Source organism: Nematolebias whitei, chromosome 2 (assembly GCF_014905685.2).
Source record: "Nematolebias whitei isolate Nwh7 chromosome 2, NemWhi1, whole genome shotgun sequence".
Lineage (NCBI taxonomy): Eukaryota > Metazoa > Chordata > Actinopteri > Cyprinodontiformes > Rivulidae > Nematolebias > Nematolebias whitei.
In genome coordinates, this window is record NC_056499.1 from 28,040,531 (window position 1) to 28,059,998 (window position 19,468).

General features: G+C 39.7%; 2 protein-coding genes across 2 annotated transcripts in view; both read left to right on the forward strand.

Moving 5' to 3' along the window:
• The window catches only part of pnoca (prepronociceptin a), a 4,063-nt gene extending 2,020 nt beyond the window's left edge, over positions 1 to 2,043 (forward strand). Inside the window, exon 2 of the mRNA XM_037697605.1 lies at positions 1,435 to 2,043. Within this exon, the coding sequence (XP_037553533.1) occupies positions 1,435 to 2,043 (609 nt within the window). The remainder of the gene's footprint in view (positions 1 to 1,434) is intronic.
• A 3,024-nt stretch (positions 2,044 to 5,067) lies between these two features.
• Positions 5,068 to 17,522, forward strand: pdpr (pyruvate dehydrogenase phosphatase regulatory subunit). Its single transcript, XM_037697606.1, has 17 exons — positions 5,068 to 5,330; positions 5,608 to 5,741; positions 6,008 to 6,089; positions 7,308 to 7,471; positions 7,590 to 7,711; positions 8,918 to 9,035; positions 11,546 to 11,695; positions 12,599 to 12,791; positions 13,018 to 13,142; positions 13,314 to 13,469; positions 13,827 to 13,960; positions 14,982 to 15,130; positions 15,229 to 15,341; positions 15,702 to 15,796; positions 15,906 to 15,995; positions 16,129 to 16,311; positions 16,784 to 17,522. Exons 1-17 carry the CDS (start codon positions 5,068 to 5,070, stop codon positions 17,189 to 17,191), a joined length of 2,679 nt encoding a protein of 892 aa, XP_037553534.1. The 3' UTR covers positions 17,192 to 17,522.
• Positions 17,523 to 19,468: the final 1,946 nt, after the last annotated feature.

Genomic DNA, 19,468 nt, shown 5'->3' on the forward strand with positions numbered 1-19,468 from the left:
ATTGCTTCAAACGACAAAGTAAGATGTTATGGTCCACGGTGTCAAAAGCAGCTGATAAGTCTAAAAGCATACCTGCAAAATATTCTGTGTCAATGGTTGCTCATTAGTCTGTAGCTTTACTGGAACTTTTCATGAACCTGTGGACAGATTTCGAGACCTGTGAAGCAACCTTTACACAAAAAGACTGTAATTCTGACAGTTTTACAGATACAGAGTGTTAGTAGCTGAAAGTGATTTAGACTTTATGAAGTGTTACTTTTGTCATTATGGCTCCCTGTCAAATTCAGAACAGAATTCAAAATCCTACTTCTAACCTACAAAGCCCTCAACAACCTAGGTCCATCTTATATTAGAAATCTTATTGTTCCATATTTTCCTAACATAACTCTAAATTGTCCCTAGGTGTGAGTGAGAGAGTGAATGGTTGTTTGTCTCGTTTGTCTCTATGTGTCCCTGTGATGGACTTGCGACCCGTCCAGGGTGTACCCCGCCCCTCGCACAGTGATTGCTGGACATGGGCACCAGCGACCCCCGTGACCCAAAATGGAATAAACGGGTAAAGAAAATGGATGGATGGATGGATGGATTTTCCTAACAGAGCACTTGGCTCTCAGACTGCAGGCTTACTTGTGGTTTCTAGAGTTTCCAAAAACAGAATGGGAGGAAGATCTTTCAGTTATCAGGCTCCTCTCTTGTGGAACCAACTTCCAGTTTCTGTCCGTGAGGCTGACACATTGTCCAGTTTTAAGACTGGACTTAAGACTTTCCTTTTTGATAAATCCTATAGTTAGGGTTGGCTTGTTATTCTGTCATAGGCTTAGACTATTGGAGGACAAGATGACCTAAAATCTTAAAATGAATTTTTAAAATTGAATAGTTTTCATTTGATACTATTGCTAAAGAGACCATCTTAGCACCAACATAACTGGTTTGTTCCAATTTGGAGTAAGCTGTTGGGGGAAGAATAAGTTCTGTGTTGTGTGTTTCCTTGACTGATGAAGCCTTCTGGATGGAAGGTGAACCATTGCAGCACACAAAAAAAAAAACCTGTCCAGATGACCTGACTGAAAATAGTTTAATGTATTTTGTAGTTGCATGGGCAGCAGCATAACAAAACAGCAACAAGTAAAGGAATTAATAGTTTCAGCGCACGTTCATTCATTCATTCAACCTTTATTTAGACAGGTTAATCCCATTGAGCCTCGGGGACTCATTTACAAGAGAGACCTGATTTCTTTAACAAAGAGTGATGACAACAGTGGACAACAGAGACAATAATAGACAATCATAAAGGATGCTTTCAAGTTGAGATTTGTTTAAGCTATCCTCATCCACATTGAAGCTATCCTCTGAAGCCAGCAAATTTATGGTCCAAATTCCTCATGACTTATTTTGGACAGAAACTAACACAGTCCCCTGTCTTTGTCTCTGCAGGAGTGTCTCTTTGAGTGCACAGAAACCGTTTCCCCTTCCTTCTCCTGGGACCTCTGTCATAAAACACTTTCGTCACCCACTTTCTCCCTGGATGGTAACATGAGAAAAAGATCTCAAGAAGAGGCTGATGTTCTATTTCCTGAGGAAAAGGAGCAGATGGAAGGAGGCCTGCTTCTACCCATTGCATTACAGAGGCTGGACCTTGTGACCCGGTTGCTTGACCTTAACCAGAAGGGTTTGTCTGGCAGTCAACTGAGCACCGTCTATGATTCTCACAGTGCCCTTGAGAATGAGTATGAAGATAAGGATGAAGAACAGGAAGATGACGATGCTGATGTGGGAGAAACAGAAGGGGATGATCCACAGCTGAGTGTTTTTAAGAGATTTGGTGGCTTCATTAAAGGAAGGCACGGTTACAGGAAACTTACATCTTCAGGAAGGTCGTACCAGAAGAGATATGGTGGCTTCACTGGTATTCGGAAGTCAGCACGCAAGTGGAACAACCAGAAACGTTTCAGCAAGTTTCTGAAGCAGTATCTAGGGATGACCACTCGGGCCAGAGAGTTCAACAACATGTCAGGTGACCCCACCCAGCAGAACGAAGTTTAACAGAGTGCACTTTTAAACCTGCACCATGAAAAAAATATCTGATGTGTTTTACTGACCTGGTTGCTCTCAGCTGATTGGCCTCTCAGCATTTAATATCAGAATAAACTAATTAAAAATAAAGAAACAAATAAAAGAAAAATGTTTTTGTAAAACTACCATCAGAGTCCTTGTCATCATAGGACAATTTGTTTTTCATTTCCTTTTACTTGAGTAAATAACCAAACCCTTTATAAATGTTTGAATTAAAATTGATTTTCACAGTCTGTAATAACAAAAAAATGACCATGTTGAAATGTTAATTATTTCATGATTTAGGCTACCTAAATAATTTATATTTCACATTTAGTTTTCCTAATTAAATCCATCAGTTTCTATTGTATTTGCCTTTTTATTTCATTTCTATTTATATTGAAACATAATTTTATGGTCTCAATATATTCTAAAGTGTATTATTATTATTATTATTATTATTATTATCCCTACCATGCGTCTTCTTTGTGATACCTTTCCAGACAATTAGGAATGTGTCAATCATTTTGTTTTATTATGGCGCCATCTAGTGGTAAAATCTTGATAATGCTAATGGTGCATTTGTACTTTAAAATATTGTTTTGATCATTTTCTCGGTTTGAAAATAAGGTAAACTGCAGTAGTATTACTGTATTGTGATTTATATTGAAAGTAAAAATACAGCACCATCTGTAATTTTGAGACGTATCTGCTCCCAAAACACACCTGAGACCAGAATAGTGAGGCAACATAAAAAGATAATTAACTATAAGACAACAAACAGCCTGCAACCATCATTAAACATTACAACACTAGTCAGTCCTACTTGACTGAAACTGTGTATATGTGAGCATAATCTTTGAATTTAGTGTTTGAAAAGTATATTCTTGTATGTACAAAGTGTATTTGAACTGTACTGATGTAGTGTTTTATGCATACCAGTATGAATCCTGTAAATAGTTTAATTTATGCCAATAAATATAGTTTATTATTTCCTTTGTGGCTTGTCATGCAGCAACTGCTTCTTTGTGTGGAAGTATTTTCTTTGTAAAATTTATAGTGTTGTGGTGTTTGAGCTCTTTTATTTTAGATGCTGTATGACTATTGTAGTTTTCTACATTATAGAAACATTATATGTTTCTACATTATAGTTTCTACATTATAATTTCTACATTATATATGGGAATTTCTTACTCTAACATTTGTGCTAAAGTTAGAAATGCTGATAATTTGGTAATATGCACTATTTTTTCCACTCTCTGGAAAGACATTAGGTTCACACATTTCATTTGACTCATTGTATAAATCCCTCCACCTCACCCCACCACCCCAAAAAAGGAAGAGGAATGTTTACAAGTTTAAGCTGGTAATAAAGCCATCCATCCATCCATCCATCCATCCATCCATCATTTTAACCCGCTTCTTCCTTAATCATGGGGTCACTGGTGCCCATATACAGCAGTCACTGTGCGAGAGGCGAGGGACACCCTCGACAGGTCTCCAGCCCATCACAGGGACACAGAGACAAACAACCATTTACTCTCTCACTCACACCTAGGGACAATTTAGAGTTACCAATCTGCCTAACATACATGTTTTTGGTCTGTGGGAGGAAAACAGAGTACCCGAAGAAAAGCACGCATGCACGGAGAGAACATGCAAACTCCACCCAGAAAGGCCCCTGGACCAGGATTGGATCCAGTGACCTTCTCGTTGAGAGGCAACAGCCTCTACCAACTGTGCCACCGTGCTTGCCCTAGTAATAAAGCAACTTCGTTTTTTTTTTTTTTGCAAAAATAGTTAACTAAAATCTATTTCAGAACATTGAACAAAGGACACATGTTTATTACAGAGTTGTAAAATGACTGACAAGAAAAACTGCCATGTTGGGAGTAAATCCATCACCATAAGTAAAAGTCTTAAATCTTAGTTAAAGTCAAAATATATTTTATTTTAAGTATCATTACTTTTGTTTCTTCGTAAATCTACATAGTGTTTTAGTATTTGTCATTTAAATTAATAAACAAGTTCACATTTGAGCGCCTAATAATTAAAGCAGCATTTATTGCGCTGAAACTCAGACGTCTCTGTTGGATCTTTTTGAAGACAAAGCTAAGCCAGTAGTACCCACACACATAAAAAACATAAATGTTTTCAAAACACTAATTATATTTGAATTATAAATGGACACTATACATTCTATTAAGATTTTAAAGGGCTTAACAATCATTCAATGAGTTGATTCACAATAATAAAATAAAATAAATTAAATGTACACAGACAAAACAAAAAAGATAATGCTTTCTGCAGTTCTGAATGTTTATATGTTATGTTAGATTAACATTAAGCCAACGCTTGGTAATTTATTTTGCTTTTAAAAAAACAAAAGGATCTTGGAAAAAAAAATTGCTTTAACTTTGAAGGGTGAAACCGGAAGTAATACAAAACATCCGGCTTGACTTATCTGAAGACTTTCGCCGCCCATTATATCAGATGTTTTCTGGTTATTACGTCTACTAACACGACACCAGGATTTGGTTGACTTGGTAAGTTTGCGTTGGTGAACACTTGAAAATCTTAATTTGTTGTTAGTTACTCGGTTTAGTTACTCATTAAACAAAGTAACCAAGATTAGCTAGCTTCGTAAGTAGCACAACAAGCTAAGTAGTTTGCAGCACTGTGATGCTAACTTTCTCCACCAGCACGAACTCCTCCAAATATCAAGACTTGTTCCACATAACTCATAAAAATGGTTGTCTAATGTTATTTATCTTCAAGCAGAAGATTCTGAAGTATTTAAAGGCAATGACAAATCTTCTAGAGCTAGCGGTCTTGCTAAGGTTATAGTTTACGAGCAAGCACTGGAGCTATCTGTGATCTGTAATAACAACTTCGATCAGCTTTTTGGTTTGTGTCTTTTAGCAGTTTAGCAGCTTTTAGTAAATTAGCCACAGTTATAGTACTGACCGGACATTTTCTGTGAACTTTGATGTGTGTGTTTTAAAGAAAACAGCTATGCGCAGCTGTGTGCGGAGCTCCAGGGCTCTGTCCCCTGCCTTGTTCCCCAGCCTGCTGCTTCCTCAGACGGGGTTCAGGCTGGTCGGCAGGAGTCTCTGGACCTCCCCCCGGTGTTTGACTGTCAGCGGGGACTCCCAGCTGCCTCCTCTGCCCAGCCAGGCCCGGGTAGTAATCTGTGGAGGGGGGATTGTGGGGACATCTGTGGCCTACCACTTGGCCAAACTGGGATGGACTGATATTGTGCTGCTTGAGCAGGGCAGGTGAGATAACAGAAAGACTAAGCTTCTTTTTTTTTTGTATTTCTAAAAAAGAAAGAAGACCCTTCCACTTGTTAACTCTGTAAATGAAGTTAAGCTGTTGTTTTGACTGGAAGAAACTATAATCTGCCTCTTGTTATCACTGTCACTAACTATTTGTTGACGACGCCGAGTAATATTTTGCAGGTGTAAAAGCACATTTGTTTGTTACATATTTATGTAAAGAGAACAGTTTGATTTGTTTTTACTGTACTAATGCTTCTATGCTATTTCTTTGAAGACTTGGTGCAGGAACAACCAGACTGTGTGCTGGGATTGTGAGCATGGCTAAACCTATTTCTATTGAATGTCAGATGGCCAAATACTCCATTAGTCTTTATCAGCAACTGGAGGAGGAGACGGGAGTTAAAACAGGTCAGACATCATCATATTTATCAATTGTTACAAAGAAAGATGCATCATACATGTGACTGTAGACAGTTCCCACTGTATGAATCCATCAGCTCTACTTCTGTTTTTACTTTCATACAACTTATGAAACTTATTAAATTTGTCATGTGGTGTAACATTTACTTTATGTATATTCTTTTATCAAAACTGGAATAATAATGATGCATTATCCTCCTTTAATAATGTGTCTTCTGAGGCTGAAATCATGCCTTGATGCGTGTGTGTTGTAGGTTATGTGAGGACAGGTTCTTTGTGTCTGGCACAAAATCAAGACCGCTTCATTTCTCTTAAGCGTCTGGCTTCAAGACTCAAGTAAGACCTCAAGTCAATACTTATTAGAGAATGTACCAGAGTCTGTATCCACTTTATTCCTAGCTCCCATGCTGCCTTGCGTGACTTATGGGCACAACTTCCTTCGCAAACCAGCACCAGCATTTGTTTATGTGTGAACAGTACGAGCTAATGTAGTTTAACCGAGCACTGTGGATTTAATTTAAACGTGGGAACACCACCTGTCAGAGCTCAGGCAGGACAATATAATCATACCGCTGCCTACTGCGGACGAGGCATGGGAGGACGATCTGAAAAAGCGTCTGCAAATTACATACACTAGCATATTTAGCTACTTCATTGACTCGGTTGCTTCAGATGGTGAAGTGATGAACAACCTGAACATCTCTGAGTGTATTAGTATCTACACAGTAATAAGGTCGGCTGTGTTTTGTTAAAAGTGGTGGGACACAATCTTATTTACCTTAAAGCAGACAGAGCCCAGCCAAAGCCTTAAAGTCCTCCATCACAGAGCTTTGGATAGTTGCAGAGAAAATTGTAATACTGAAGATGAACAAATACAATAATGCTGTGTCCTCCATACCCTTGAAATCATACCTGATATTCTCATCACACTGTTTTCAATCCTTCTGAGGATCCGGCGTCTCTGCTCCGGTGGTTTATTTTAGCCCAGCTACAACGTAGGATGCAGGTTTTCCTCTGTTGGCCGTTTGTCAACAAAGTGAAATGAGCACACATACAGCATTTTGGGTGGTCTCTTCAAGTTCAGATATTTCAGCCACATTCGTCTTAATTCCTCATCTATAATGGTGATGTAATCAGGTGATGGAAAACATACCGCTTTTCACAGGAACACTATTTTTTTGGGGTCTGTGTTCAAAACAATGTTGTTGAAGCCACTGATTTAGTTTGGTCTTGTTGTTTGTGAAGCTGCACACACAACAGGTACCTGAACGCAACAAGGCTATTTTAGTAAACTGTATGGTTGTTAAATAAATGTGAACAAAACAAAAACAGCGTTTTATCTGCTAAACTGAATCAAATAACTTTCAAATAAACGAGGTCCATACTCTGCTACCATGGTTAACCATTGCTTACTTCTACTTCCCTTGTCTGACAGGAAGTTGTACTCATAATCATTTATACAGTAGAGCCCACGGGAATAAGGTGGATAGATGTGAGAAGAAAAGTTATTTTTAATTTATGCCCATTATAAATAACCATTCATTTTATTCTCAGGGTGTTGGGAATAAGTTGTAACGTTATTAAACCTAAAGAGGTGGCCAAACTGCACCCTCTTGTTAACATTCATGACCTGGTCGGGGCGCTCCACCTCCCCACTGATGCTGTGGTGTCCTCCCCTGACGTTAATCACGCACTGGCTGTTGCTGCTGCAGGACAAGGTAACCTCAGTCCACAAATATTTTAGGTAAAATTATTTACAAACATCCTTAATCCTGGTACTGTTCATATATTCTTGGCTCTTAATCTTTGGTCTCTTTGGCTCTCTTATCATTCCAGGGGTTCAGATCCTGGAGCGAACCAGTGTACAGCAGGTCCATGTGGAAAAGGACCATGTGACCGCTGTAGAGACCGACCGTGGCTCCATTGAGTGTGAATATTTCGTCAACTGTGCTGGTCAGGTAAAGCTCAGAATGAGAACATGCTTTGAATGCAATGCTTTAACACCATACCAGCTTTATTTATGGAGCACTTTAAACACCCACAGGACCAAAGTGCTGTACACATAATAAAACAATCATACACTCAGATAATAAAAAAGTATTAAAATTATTAAAAGTCAACATTTCAGATGGTGTCAAAGACCAGGGAGAAGAGATGGGTTTGAAGAAGGGATTTAAAAACAGACAGGGAAGAGGCCTGTCTGATGTTCAAGGGAAGGTCATTCCATAATTTAGGAGCTGCCACAGCAAAAGCACGGTCTCCTTTGAGCTTACGCTTTGTTTTTGGCATACTTGGGAGCAGCTGATCACATGACCTGAGGGATTGAGAGGGTGTGAAAAAACTAGATTTAACAACTGCTCTGATGTGATTTTCTAACTTTAGTCCAGCATCGATTTTGACTCCTAGATTTTGTAATAGTTGACCTGAAATACTGGACCAAGGAACCAACATCCACATTGGGAGTCTCAGTGGAGCTTCCAAAGACCATCACCTCAGTCTTTCCTTTATTGAACTTTAAGAAGTTCACAGCCATCCAAGCTTTATTGTCCTCCTGACATGAAAACAGAGGGGCCAGAGAGTTAGAGTCCTTTTTCTTTAGTGGGACATATATCTGTGTATCATCTGCGTAACAATGAAAGGAGATCCCATATTTTCTAAAAATAGAGCCAAGAGGAAGCAGGTACAGCGTGAAGAGGAGGGGGCCTAAGACTGAGCCCTGTGGAACCCCATACAAGAGAGGAGCAGAGGAGGACATGTGATCACCAAGACGGACACAGAAAGTACGGACCTAAACCAGTTCAGTGCTGTACTGCTGACAGCCCCCATTGTTTCAAACGACAAAGTAAGATGTTATGGTCCACTGTATCAAAAGCAGCTGATAAGTCTAAAAGCAGGAGGACAACACAGTCACCAGAGTCAGTTGCTAAAAATACCTCAACATCAACTTTAATTAAGAATTTGAGAAGGAAACCTTTTGTAAAGGAGTGTTTCTTTGGTTCTCACAGAGATTTAGTTTGCACCTTTTGTTATATTGAGGTCTATGTTTACATTTTTGGTTTTAGTCTCCAGCTTTAGCTTAAATCATTTTAGGCTCATTTTATTTGGTAGGTTCATATTTTAATAATCCATCTGATAGACATATTTGCTCTCTCTTTCTGCCGCAGTGGGCCTATGAGCTGGGTCAAGCTAGTGAGGTGAAGGTATCCGTTCCTCTTCATGGATGTGAGCACTTCTACCTCCTCACCAAACCTCTCCAGGAGTCACTTTCACCCAACACGCCAGGTCTCAAATCAAACACACGAGTTAATAATTCCATCTTTATTTAATGTTTGAGAGTAACTTTTTGTGTGGTATATTGCTACTACTACTACAAGCTTCTCCTGATCAAACACTTGGCTTTTTTAACTGCTAGTCAAAAGAATAAACTAGAAAACAGGCAGAAGCCTTAATAATAATAATAATAATGAATTTAATTTGTAACGCACTTTTCATTAACAAAAATCTCAAAGTGCCTTACAGGTGCTGGTCATAAAATTAGAATATCATTAAAAAGTTGATTTTATTTCAATAATTTCTTTCAAAAAGTGAAACTTGTATATTATATTCATACATTACACACAGACTGATATATTTCAAATATTTATTTTTTTAATGTTGATGATTATAACTGACAACTAACGAAAACCCCAAATTCAGTATCTTAGAAAATTAGAATATTACTTAAGACAAATAAAAAAATAATTTTTAGAAATGTTGGCCAACTGAAAAGTATGAACATGAAAAGTATGAGCATGTACAGCACTCAGTACTTATTTGGGGCTCCTTTAGCTTGGATTACGGCAACAGTGTGGCGTGGTATGGAGTTGATCAGTCTGTGGCACTGCTCAGGTGTTATGAGAGCCCAGGTTGCTCTGATAGTGGCCTTCAGCTCTTCTGAATTGCAGGATCTGGCATAGCACATATTCCTCTTCACAATACCCCATAGATTTTCAATGGGGTCAAGGTCAGGCGAGTTTGCTGGCCAATTAAGAACAGGATCCTTAAACCAGGTGCTGGTAGCTTTGGCACTGTGTGCAGGTGCCAAGTCCTGTTGGAAAATGAAATATTCATCTTCATAAAGATAGTCAGCAGCAGGAAGCATGAAGTGCTCTCAAACATCGTAGTAGATGGCTGTGCTGACCTTGGACCTCAGAAAACACAGTGGACCAACACCAGCAGATGACATGACACCCCAAACCATCACTGTGGAAACTGGCTGTGATTATCATACCCACCATTGCACCCTGTATTCACTGGTTAACTGGACATCATTAACTTCACGCAGACTCTCCCACTGGTACATTTTAATTTTTAAATCACTTCTTGGTCTGCTGCCTTCATACATCTCCTCCTACATGTCTCTGCATGAGTGCAGCTACAGTGTGCGCTCTCAGGACATTATTACCTGCAGTGTTCCCTCAGTGCGGACTGAACTAGGCAAAAGAGCCTTCTCCTACTCCGCTCCTGTTTCCTGGAATATCTTACAAAAAGATCTGAAGCTCTCGACCTTGACCTCTCTAAGTGGCTTTAAGAATCTGTTGGACTCCTGGCAGGGACCAATGCAGACATGTTCCTGTTTTTAGTTTTCTACATTTGCCTTAGAATCTAGCTGTTTTTATGTTGCTTTTCTTTTTTTAGCCATCCTATTTGTTAAAAAAAAAAAAAATCTGTATGACTTTTTGTGACTGTTGTTGTTGCTGTTGTCCATTGTTGTCATCATTCTTTGTTGAAATCAGGGCTCTCTTGTAAATGAGTCCTCAAGGCTCAATGGGATTTACCTGTCTAAATAAACGTTGAATGAATGAACTGTGGAAACTTGACACTGGACCTCAAGCAACGTGGATTCTGTGCCTCTCCTCTCTTCCTCCAGACTCTGGGACCTTGATTTCTAAAGGAAATACAAAATTTACTTTCATAAGAGAACATAACTTTGAACCACTCAGCAGCAGTCCAGTCCTTTTTGTCTCGAGACGCTTGTGATGCTGTCCCTTGTTCAAGAGTGGCTTGACACAAGGAATGTGACAGCTGAAACCCATGTCTTGCATACTTCTGTGCGTGGTGGTTCTTGAAGCACTGACTACAGCTGCAGTCCACTCTTTGTGAATCTCCCCCACATTTTGGAATGAATTTTGTTTCACGGTCCTCTCCAGGGTGCAGTTATCTCTATTGCTTGTACATTTTTTTCCACGTCTTTTCCTTCCGTTTGCCTCTCTATTAATGTGCTTGTACACAGAGCTCAGTGAACAGCCAGCCTATTTAGCAATGACCTTTTGTGTCTTGCTTTCCTTGTGCAATATGTCAGTGGTTGTCTTTTGGACAACTGTCAAATCAGCAGTCTTCCCCATGATTGTGTAGCCTACAGGACTAGACTGAGAGACAATTTAAAGGTCTTTGCAGATGTTTTGAGTAAATTAGCTGATTAGAGTGTGGCACCAGGTGTCTTCAAAATTGAACCTTTTCACAATATTCTAATTTTCTGAGATACTGAATTTGGGGTTTTCATAGTTGTCAGTTAACCATCAACATTAAAAGAAATAAACATTTGAAATATATCAGTCTGTGTGTAATGAATGAATATAATATACAAGTTTAACTTTCTGAATGGAATTACTGAAATAAATCAACTTTTTTATGATATTTGAATTTTATGACCAGAACCTGTGTAGTGACGCTGATAAATCCTAAAGTGAAACTTCAATATTAACTGTTAAAGCTGAGAGGAGCTGGTTTTACAGTGTTTGTGTTGTTTCCAGTGGCAATTGATATGGATGGGAGAATATATGCCAGACCCTGGCAAGGAGGCCTTCTGTTTGGAGGCTTTGAGAAGAACCCCAAACCCATCTTCACTGAAGGCCGCAACCAGCTGGAGATCCAGAACATGCAGGAGGACTGGGATCATTTTGGTAAGGAAGAAGTTGTTTTAAAATACTAATATTTAATGTTTGTGTGTCATATTGTTTATGTCAAGTTAAAATGGTAAGTAAATTGGATTACCCTATACAATATTTTGGGAAGCTTTACCTTACTTATTTTTAATGAAAATTGTATTTAGATTGTAACACAATACAATTTTACAATCAACATCTCTGGTTGAATGTTGTCTTTTTTGGTTATGTGTATGTGCACCCACCTGTCTTTTGTCCTTGGCCTGAAGGTGGTCATTTAATACTCCTCATGTAGTTTGACAGGCTGTCATTATTCAAGACAACGGGTCCTCCAAATCTGGACTGCAGAAAGTATCAAGACACATGATCAAGTTTATTTTTCACAGGTGGCTCTACACTTGCAGCTTTCTACACAAGTCTGCATCTTAAAAAGTCCACTCTGTAATCTTGGAGCTGAAAAGACATGTCTAAGATTTTAATTAGTTATTTTAACTCATCTCAAGTGAAAATTAATAAATGTTATTTCCTCTCAAATGTTAGAAGGTCAGTAAGTGACAATAACCCAAATATAATCAAATACAATGTGTTTAAAAATTGGAGTGATCACCAGAAAATGAGGAGTTGTAGAAAGGAATTAAATGCAGATGTTTTTTTTTTTTAATTCAAAAGGTAATAAGAAAGAAATGGCAGCTTTGTTTTTATTGTGTCGGAAAAACGAGTCATGTAGAATGTGTCTTATGATTTCCTTACATTTTCTGTATTTAAACATAATATTTGTGCCAGTTTCTAGAAAATAACTTGTTTTGAAAGAAGCTGTAAGACCGATTGTTCTACAGCACGGTCTGGTTTGTTTATTACAGAACGTTTGAAAATGCAACACAAAGTGTGCGCGGTCTCAGATTTCATTGTTTCGGCTTTCAGAGCCGATGCTCAGCGCCATGCTGAGGAGAATGCCAAGTCTCGAGTCAGCCGAGATCCATCAGCTGATCAACTGTCCAGAGTCCTTCACGCCTGATATGCGCTGCTTGATGGGGGAGACGCCGGGGGTGTCCGGGTACTACGTATTGGCAGGGATGAACTCTTCGGGTCTGGCCTTTGCAGGAGGAGCTGGCAAGTAAGCAATAGTCAGTCAATATGTCTGCCTATAGAGTATAGTTTTAGAAGCTGGGTTGAACTCTATTCCACGATTAAACACATTGTTTTTTGGATCAAACAAAAAATAATTCACAGAAAGGGCAGCTACCACTTATGGAATGGTCATCCCTGTGATGTTGTCTTGCTGATTGATTGTCCAGTACAACACAAGCAGTCTGTCGTGTGTTGTGTATTTTGATGTGCAGGTACCTGGCAGAGTGGATGAGCTATGGCTACCCCACAGCCAATGTTTGGCCGCTGGACATCAAACGCTTTGGCAACCTGCAGAGCAGCCGAACCTTCCTGCGGCACAGAGTCATGGAAGTAATGCGTGAGTAGTGACCTCTCCTAAAACAGTATTTGTGTTTTTTTTAACCAAAATATTAATATGCTCCAAATCAGTGGCTTTATTTAACTTCACTGTCCTCCTCAGGGCTGTGTAGTTCTTGCATTTGTGATTTTCAGATTATCTTGTTTTTCTAATGCATGTGTGTTTGTCCAGCTTTGCTGTATGAGCTGAAGGTTCCTCGGTGGGACTTTCAGACTGGGCGTCAGCTCAGGACAAGCCCCCTCTACGACCGTCTGGACACCCAGGGGGCTCGCTGGATGGAGAAACATGGCTTTGAAAGACCTAAATACTTTGTTCCTCCCGGGAAAGGTGCAGTATTCTCAATGACGAAGTTCCTTTTTTAAATCTGTTTTTCTTCGGCAAATAATTGAAATTTATGCGTAGTCACCAACAATGTCAACATTGCTCTTCCTAGCCTGCTAATAAAAATGAATGTTTTTTATAAAAAATAATTTGTTTGGACAAATTTCCACAAATTTGAAATATTGAGCTACCTTTTATGACTTCTTACCAAGCAGGTGATTGCATAGAGAAACGCAGGCTTGTATTGTAGTATGATGCCAGCAGTTTTTTGTAGTGTGACTCAGATTTTCAAGGATTTTCAGAGCAACGTTTGGAACAAAATCACGGATTTACCTTTTCATATATTTTAAAATTTCTTTGTAGATCTTCTGTCTTTGGATCAGAGTAAGACCTTCTACAAGCCAGACTGGTTTGACATTGTTGGAGCCGAAGTGAAATGCTGCAAAGAAGCTGTTTGTGTCATCGACATGTCGTCCTTCACCAAGTTTGAGCTGACTGTGAGTCACATTGCACTTCAGACATCTTGTGATTAGTGCTGGTTTATTTCGAGAATAAAATGACTGCTGCCATCCTCTGTGGCTACAGACTGTGAACCAGTGAAGAATGTTTTATCAGAGATTTGTTCAAGGTTTTTTATTGTCATTTGCATCACATGTGGCACATGAGGTGGAATGAAATTGTGCACTCAAGGTCCCAGTTACACCCAAAAATAGTAAAAATTTAAAGTATAAAAAGAAACATTATATAAGGATCTAAGATATACGCTAAACACTAATAATGTAATGGTATGTTTAACAGCAGCCCGAACATGAGTCTGTAGTGAGCAGATGGGTATTAATACTTAAAGGCAAGAGATCAGCAGCATGGATAATCAGCTGCACAGATAAGTCACATATCACCATGGCATTACATTGGCATTGTGCTAGATAATCATAAAGAGATGTTTAAAAACTAGTTTATTGAAATTTTGGAAGCTAAGATCTTTGTTTTCTGAGCTTCGGTGTAGGAAAGATCACCGTATCGACACAGTCATGCCTGACTGCCTGATTCAAATCCCTGCTGGATGGCATAAGGACTAGCCACACCATTTGTTTTGTATATAATCACTAATTTTTTCACAAATTCAAACAAAAATGGTCCAATCCTGCATTGTGGCTGGATGCGCAAACATGTGGGAAAAGGGGAGTAGAATTTCCTGGCACCAAACACCAAGTAGAACAACCCAGATGGAGGAAACAAGGGACTCTCATGATCAACAGAAAGGGCTGGATTCAGAATAATGAGGGCCGTGTCTGTGGCTCACAAGAGAGAGACTCGTGAAATTATGACTATGTTTGATACTTAACCTGGTAAATATAAATCAGATAATAATGATTCGATTCTCTTCTTTTAGCGCCTTGTTCATTGTTGGCTGTTTGTTTTTAGCCATTCAACATACCACGCACAATCTTCCTCATTGTAAGCATCTTCAGTGTTAAAGTTAACTGATTTACACTCTGCTCTGTCCTCATGTCTCAGTCAACAGGAGACCAGGCTTTGGAGCTGCTGCAGTATCTGTGTTCCAACGACTTGGACGTTCCCGTTGGACACATTGTCCACACCGGCATGCTGAATGAGAGAGGAGGCTACGAGAACGACTGCAGCGTGGTTCGCCTCAGCAAGAACAGGTTTGAAACATCTGAGCAGTAACGTTGTAGCTGCGTAGTCTATTATGACTTAAAACAACCAAAGTGAGAATAATTCAAATGTTTTGTTTTTTCTTTAGCTTCTTCATCATTTCTCCAACAGACCAGCAGGTCCACTGTTGGTCCTGGATTAAGAAGCATATGCCCAATGACCCACACCTCCACCTAGAGGATGTCAGCTGGAAGTACACAGGTGTGCAGCCAAAACATTACAAGTGTTCTGTCTTTACGACTCTGCTTAGGGCCATATTATTTATACATTTAAATAGATTAAAACACTATTCTGTCAGATTAGAGATTGAAGGTACTGTGTTTTTGTTGTTTGATAAACAAAAAGGGAAAATGAAACGGGTGGAAGGAGGGTGGTGGACAATTATAAATGCAAAATGTGATTTCTAGATTTTTTTTCTAATTCCATTATTCTCCTAAGGTGTGAACAATTTACAGCCTCCATTCTACATCTGAATAACAAATAGGACCATGAAGATGGAGGAGACTCATTATAAAGATCTCTAAATGTTCACTGTTCATAACTCTCATCCTTTACTCGTAGCCTTAAACCTGATCGGACCCCGTGCGATAGACGTTCTGGCTGAGTTGTCATACGTTTCCATGACCCCTGAGCACTTCCCGTCCATGTTCTGTAAGGTAAAAAAAAAGACCAATTGGAGCAAAGCTGATGATTTGTTTGCGTTTTTGTCTTTTGTTCTGTATATATTTTCAAAAACCGTAACCGACTTTGTGTATGTGCTTACAGGAAATGAGTGTGGGCTATGCCAACGGGATCAGAGTGATGAGCATGACTCACACTGGAGAACCAGGATTCATGCTCTACATACCAATAGAGGTGCACCCTGCATGCACACAAACAACATTTAGACAACATGCTGCTTCTTTCCTGTTGATTAACTGGCATGTGCAATGTATGAAAACAGCTTCTGCTGTCACAGCTAACTCGTATATGGATCTGCTCTTTGCAGTACGCTCTGCACGTGTACAACGAGGTGATGTCGGTGGGTCAGAAGTACGGCATTCGTAACGCAGGCTACTACGCTCTGAGGAGCCTTCGCATCGAAAAATTTTTCGCCTTTTGGGGTCAGGACCTTGACGCCTTCACAACCCCGCTGGAGTGCGGACGAGAGTTCAGAGTCAAGTTTGACAAGGTTTGTTTGTCTGGAAGAATACGTGAGATCCAGTAACAGAGTGGACATGTCTGTCTGTCACATCAGGTCACATTCTGTCAGTGAGGGGATTTTTTGGCAAAGTTTAACAGGTTCGTTGTGTTCTATTCCATTCAAGTTTGACATCTGTTTTCTAATAAAACGATCAGTCTGGATTATAAATAGCCTTTTTTAGTGAGGGTTGTGGAAAATTTCACCTTGCTGCAGGGGAAGACACTTTAAGTCTGCAGTTACAAAGTTTACTGACAGTATCCTTTTGATAATTGTGAGATATCAGCTGTGTTGTCTTGCAGCTGTTGTTTCAGCAGCACAGTGTTAACAGGGGCTGCACAGTTCAACGCTGTCTTCATGAACAGTTTTTACAGAAAGCTGCGCAGGCTTCGCAACATTCCATACCTGTTTCTCCTCTTTGTTCATTTCTTTGACTTTTGTTTTCTTGTTTTGCCTTCATCAGGACACTGATTTCCTCGGCCGCGAGGCGTTGCTGCAGCAGCGTCAGGAAGGTGTGTTCCGAAGGTTTGTCATGCTGGTTCTGGAGGACCACGACACGGAGCTGGATCTGTGGCCATGGTGGGGCGAGCCAGTCTACTGCAACGGTCAGCTGGCTGGAACGACCACCAGTAGCGCATACAGCTACACACTGGAGCGCCACGTCTGCCTGGGCTACGTGTCCCCGCCACCGAGCTCCGAGGGGCTCCCCACACCCATCACCCCTGACTTCATCAACCGTGGCGACTACGAGGTGGACATTGCTGGTCAGCGCTACCCGGCCAAAGCCAAGCTGTACCCATTCAGCTCCCTCTTTGCCCAACAAAAACGGAGGAAGGTAGACATGGAGCTCAGCAACCTCCAGGGAAAGTGAGACCAAGTTCATGGACAATCTCCCTCTGAGACACTCCCATCAGTTCTCCACATCCACTCCGACTCTAACCCCACGCTGCCAACATCTGTTCCACTTTACAGCTTCTAATGCAAGGACTAGATGTCCAAACACTTCTTGTTCTGCTAATATTTAATTTCCAACTAGTGTTCTCTTTTTTCAAAGTGCAATATTTGAGACGCGCCAAACCCTTGCATTCATCACATTTAGCCCCACACTGATCCACGCTCAGTCCACACGGTCTGCTGCTGTGTCTTATCAAGTCGAGATGAACTCTAGCTGATGCAGACTTGCTTGGTTTGTTGACTTGAACCCATCCAGAAGGAATGTGGATGATCTTATTTCAGGTACTGTAAACCTTCCTTGTTGGACAATCTGAATGAGTCTGACAGAAACGTCTGTGCCGGCATATAAATCCAAATATTTACTAACAGTAAATATGTGAGAAGAATCAGTGACATGATGCATATCATATTATTTGCACTCTTCATTTCTCTCAGCTTCACAACACTAGACTTGAGAAAATCTAACAGCATTTTACAAAAGGGAAAAAGGCTTCAAGAAGTCTGGGATTAGGATTAGTAATCCAGCATCATGTGTGCCACCTTACAGTTCATCCAGTCCTGCTGTGAACACTTCCAGATGTTCGGAGTAAAGGACAGCCTCTTCCTCCTTTGTCCGCTGTGAGCTGCTGTGTCGCCGTGTGTGTGTGCAGAGCTCGTGTTAACGTATCTTATAATATAACCTGATTGGTTATTTATGATTTGTGGTCATTTTGAAACGTTGATGCACTTTGGAGGTTTCAAATGAGTTTTATTGCTCTTTCTTGTTTTGTTTTTTGTTTCCTGTGTGGTCAATGGGAGAGCGAATCAATCATCTCATGCTTTTAAAATTGTGTAATGGAAGAATTTCATTGTTTTTTGAAATAAAAAATGTATTTTTGTATAGTGTGTATAAAAATCTAAATTAGTACTGTAATTTTTTTCATCAGTTTTGAGTCATTTCAGCGACAAAGTTATTTGATCAGTTCAGTGTAGTCGTCCGTGTGCATCATTTCACTTGTCTGAAGATTCATAAAGAGCTCCAGCTTTTATAGGAATTTATTATGTTGCTCGAAGAGCAGAGCTGCTGGAAATAGGGATGCACAATATTGGATTTTGGCCGATATCCGAAATGCCGATATGTTAAAACTTATTTGGCCGATAACCGATACCAATACCGATATGTTTTCCCTAGACCAGGGGTCCGCAACCTTTACAATCAAAAAAGCCTTTTTTCACTTTTGTTCACTACATTAAACGTGTCTGGAGCCGCAACACCCTGCTACACCTGTGGTTATCAACTGGTGGCCCATGGGCCACTTTAGGTTTGCTGTAGGAAGCTTATGTGGCCAGTAAGTGTGACATTATCAAGCAAAAAATATCTAATGATTTTGACATTTATTAAAGTAAAAGACCAGATTCTTGTAAAGGGGGACATTTTTCAATTTTTACCATCAGTTGTTTTAATTAAAAATTATAAACTATGCAGACACTTCTTCATATAAAGAAATAAAGCATAAATATAAAGTTTTACTCCTTGTACTTGCTCCGATGTTCACATATTTACAAAATAAATTACAGTAAAATGGCTAAAACGAGTTATTTTTTATTGTTTGTATAACAACCAATAAAATTCAGGTTTATGTCTTTTGGTCAAAGTTTGAAAGTGCCGCTGCGGAGGAAACAAAGAGCCGCATGTGGCTCCAGAGCCGCAGGTTGCAGACCCCTGCCATAGACCTACTTACAGAGACAACATATGTATATATGTGTGTACATATACATATATATATATATGTATATGTACACGCGACAGTGCTTTCTATATCGATGAGTTATTTTGATGGAATGGTCGCTAATTAACTTTGTCGCTAATGTCAGCCAATACCTTGCCAATAATATCGTGCATCCCTAGCTAGAAACAAATGAGTTTGGTGTGAAATTCATCTGTGGCCACACTGATCACATCTCAAAAGTTATCGGTAATCACTATAGGTAAATTAAAATAAAAGAATATTGAATTAATTTAGAACTTCATGCATTTGTTTGTCTTCATCTTCAATTCATTTGGGGACTGAAGCAGTCATGACGGGTTTTCTAGTTAAAAATTGCTGCCCCTTTGCAAAACAATCTCATGAAGAATGCTTCAATGAACTTGTTTTATTTGATTTAGCAGATGAAGCACATCTGTACAAGCTACCCTGAAAGGATGAATGCAACT

Coding starts and splice junctions, on each gene's coding strand:
- pdpr (XM_037697606.1), top strand. CDS start 5,068: ATGCGCAGCTGTGTGCGGAGCTCCAGGGCTCTGTCCCCTGCCTTGTTC. Junction 12,792..13,017: donor TTTGCAGGAGGAGCTGGCAA/GTAAGCAATAGT, acceptor TTTGATGTGCAG/GTACCTGGCAGAGTGGATGA. Junction 16,312..16,783: donor TCAGAGTCAAGTTTGACAAG/GTTTGTTTGTCT, acceptor TGCCTTCATCAG/GACACTGATTTCCTCGGCCG.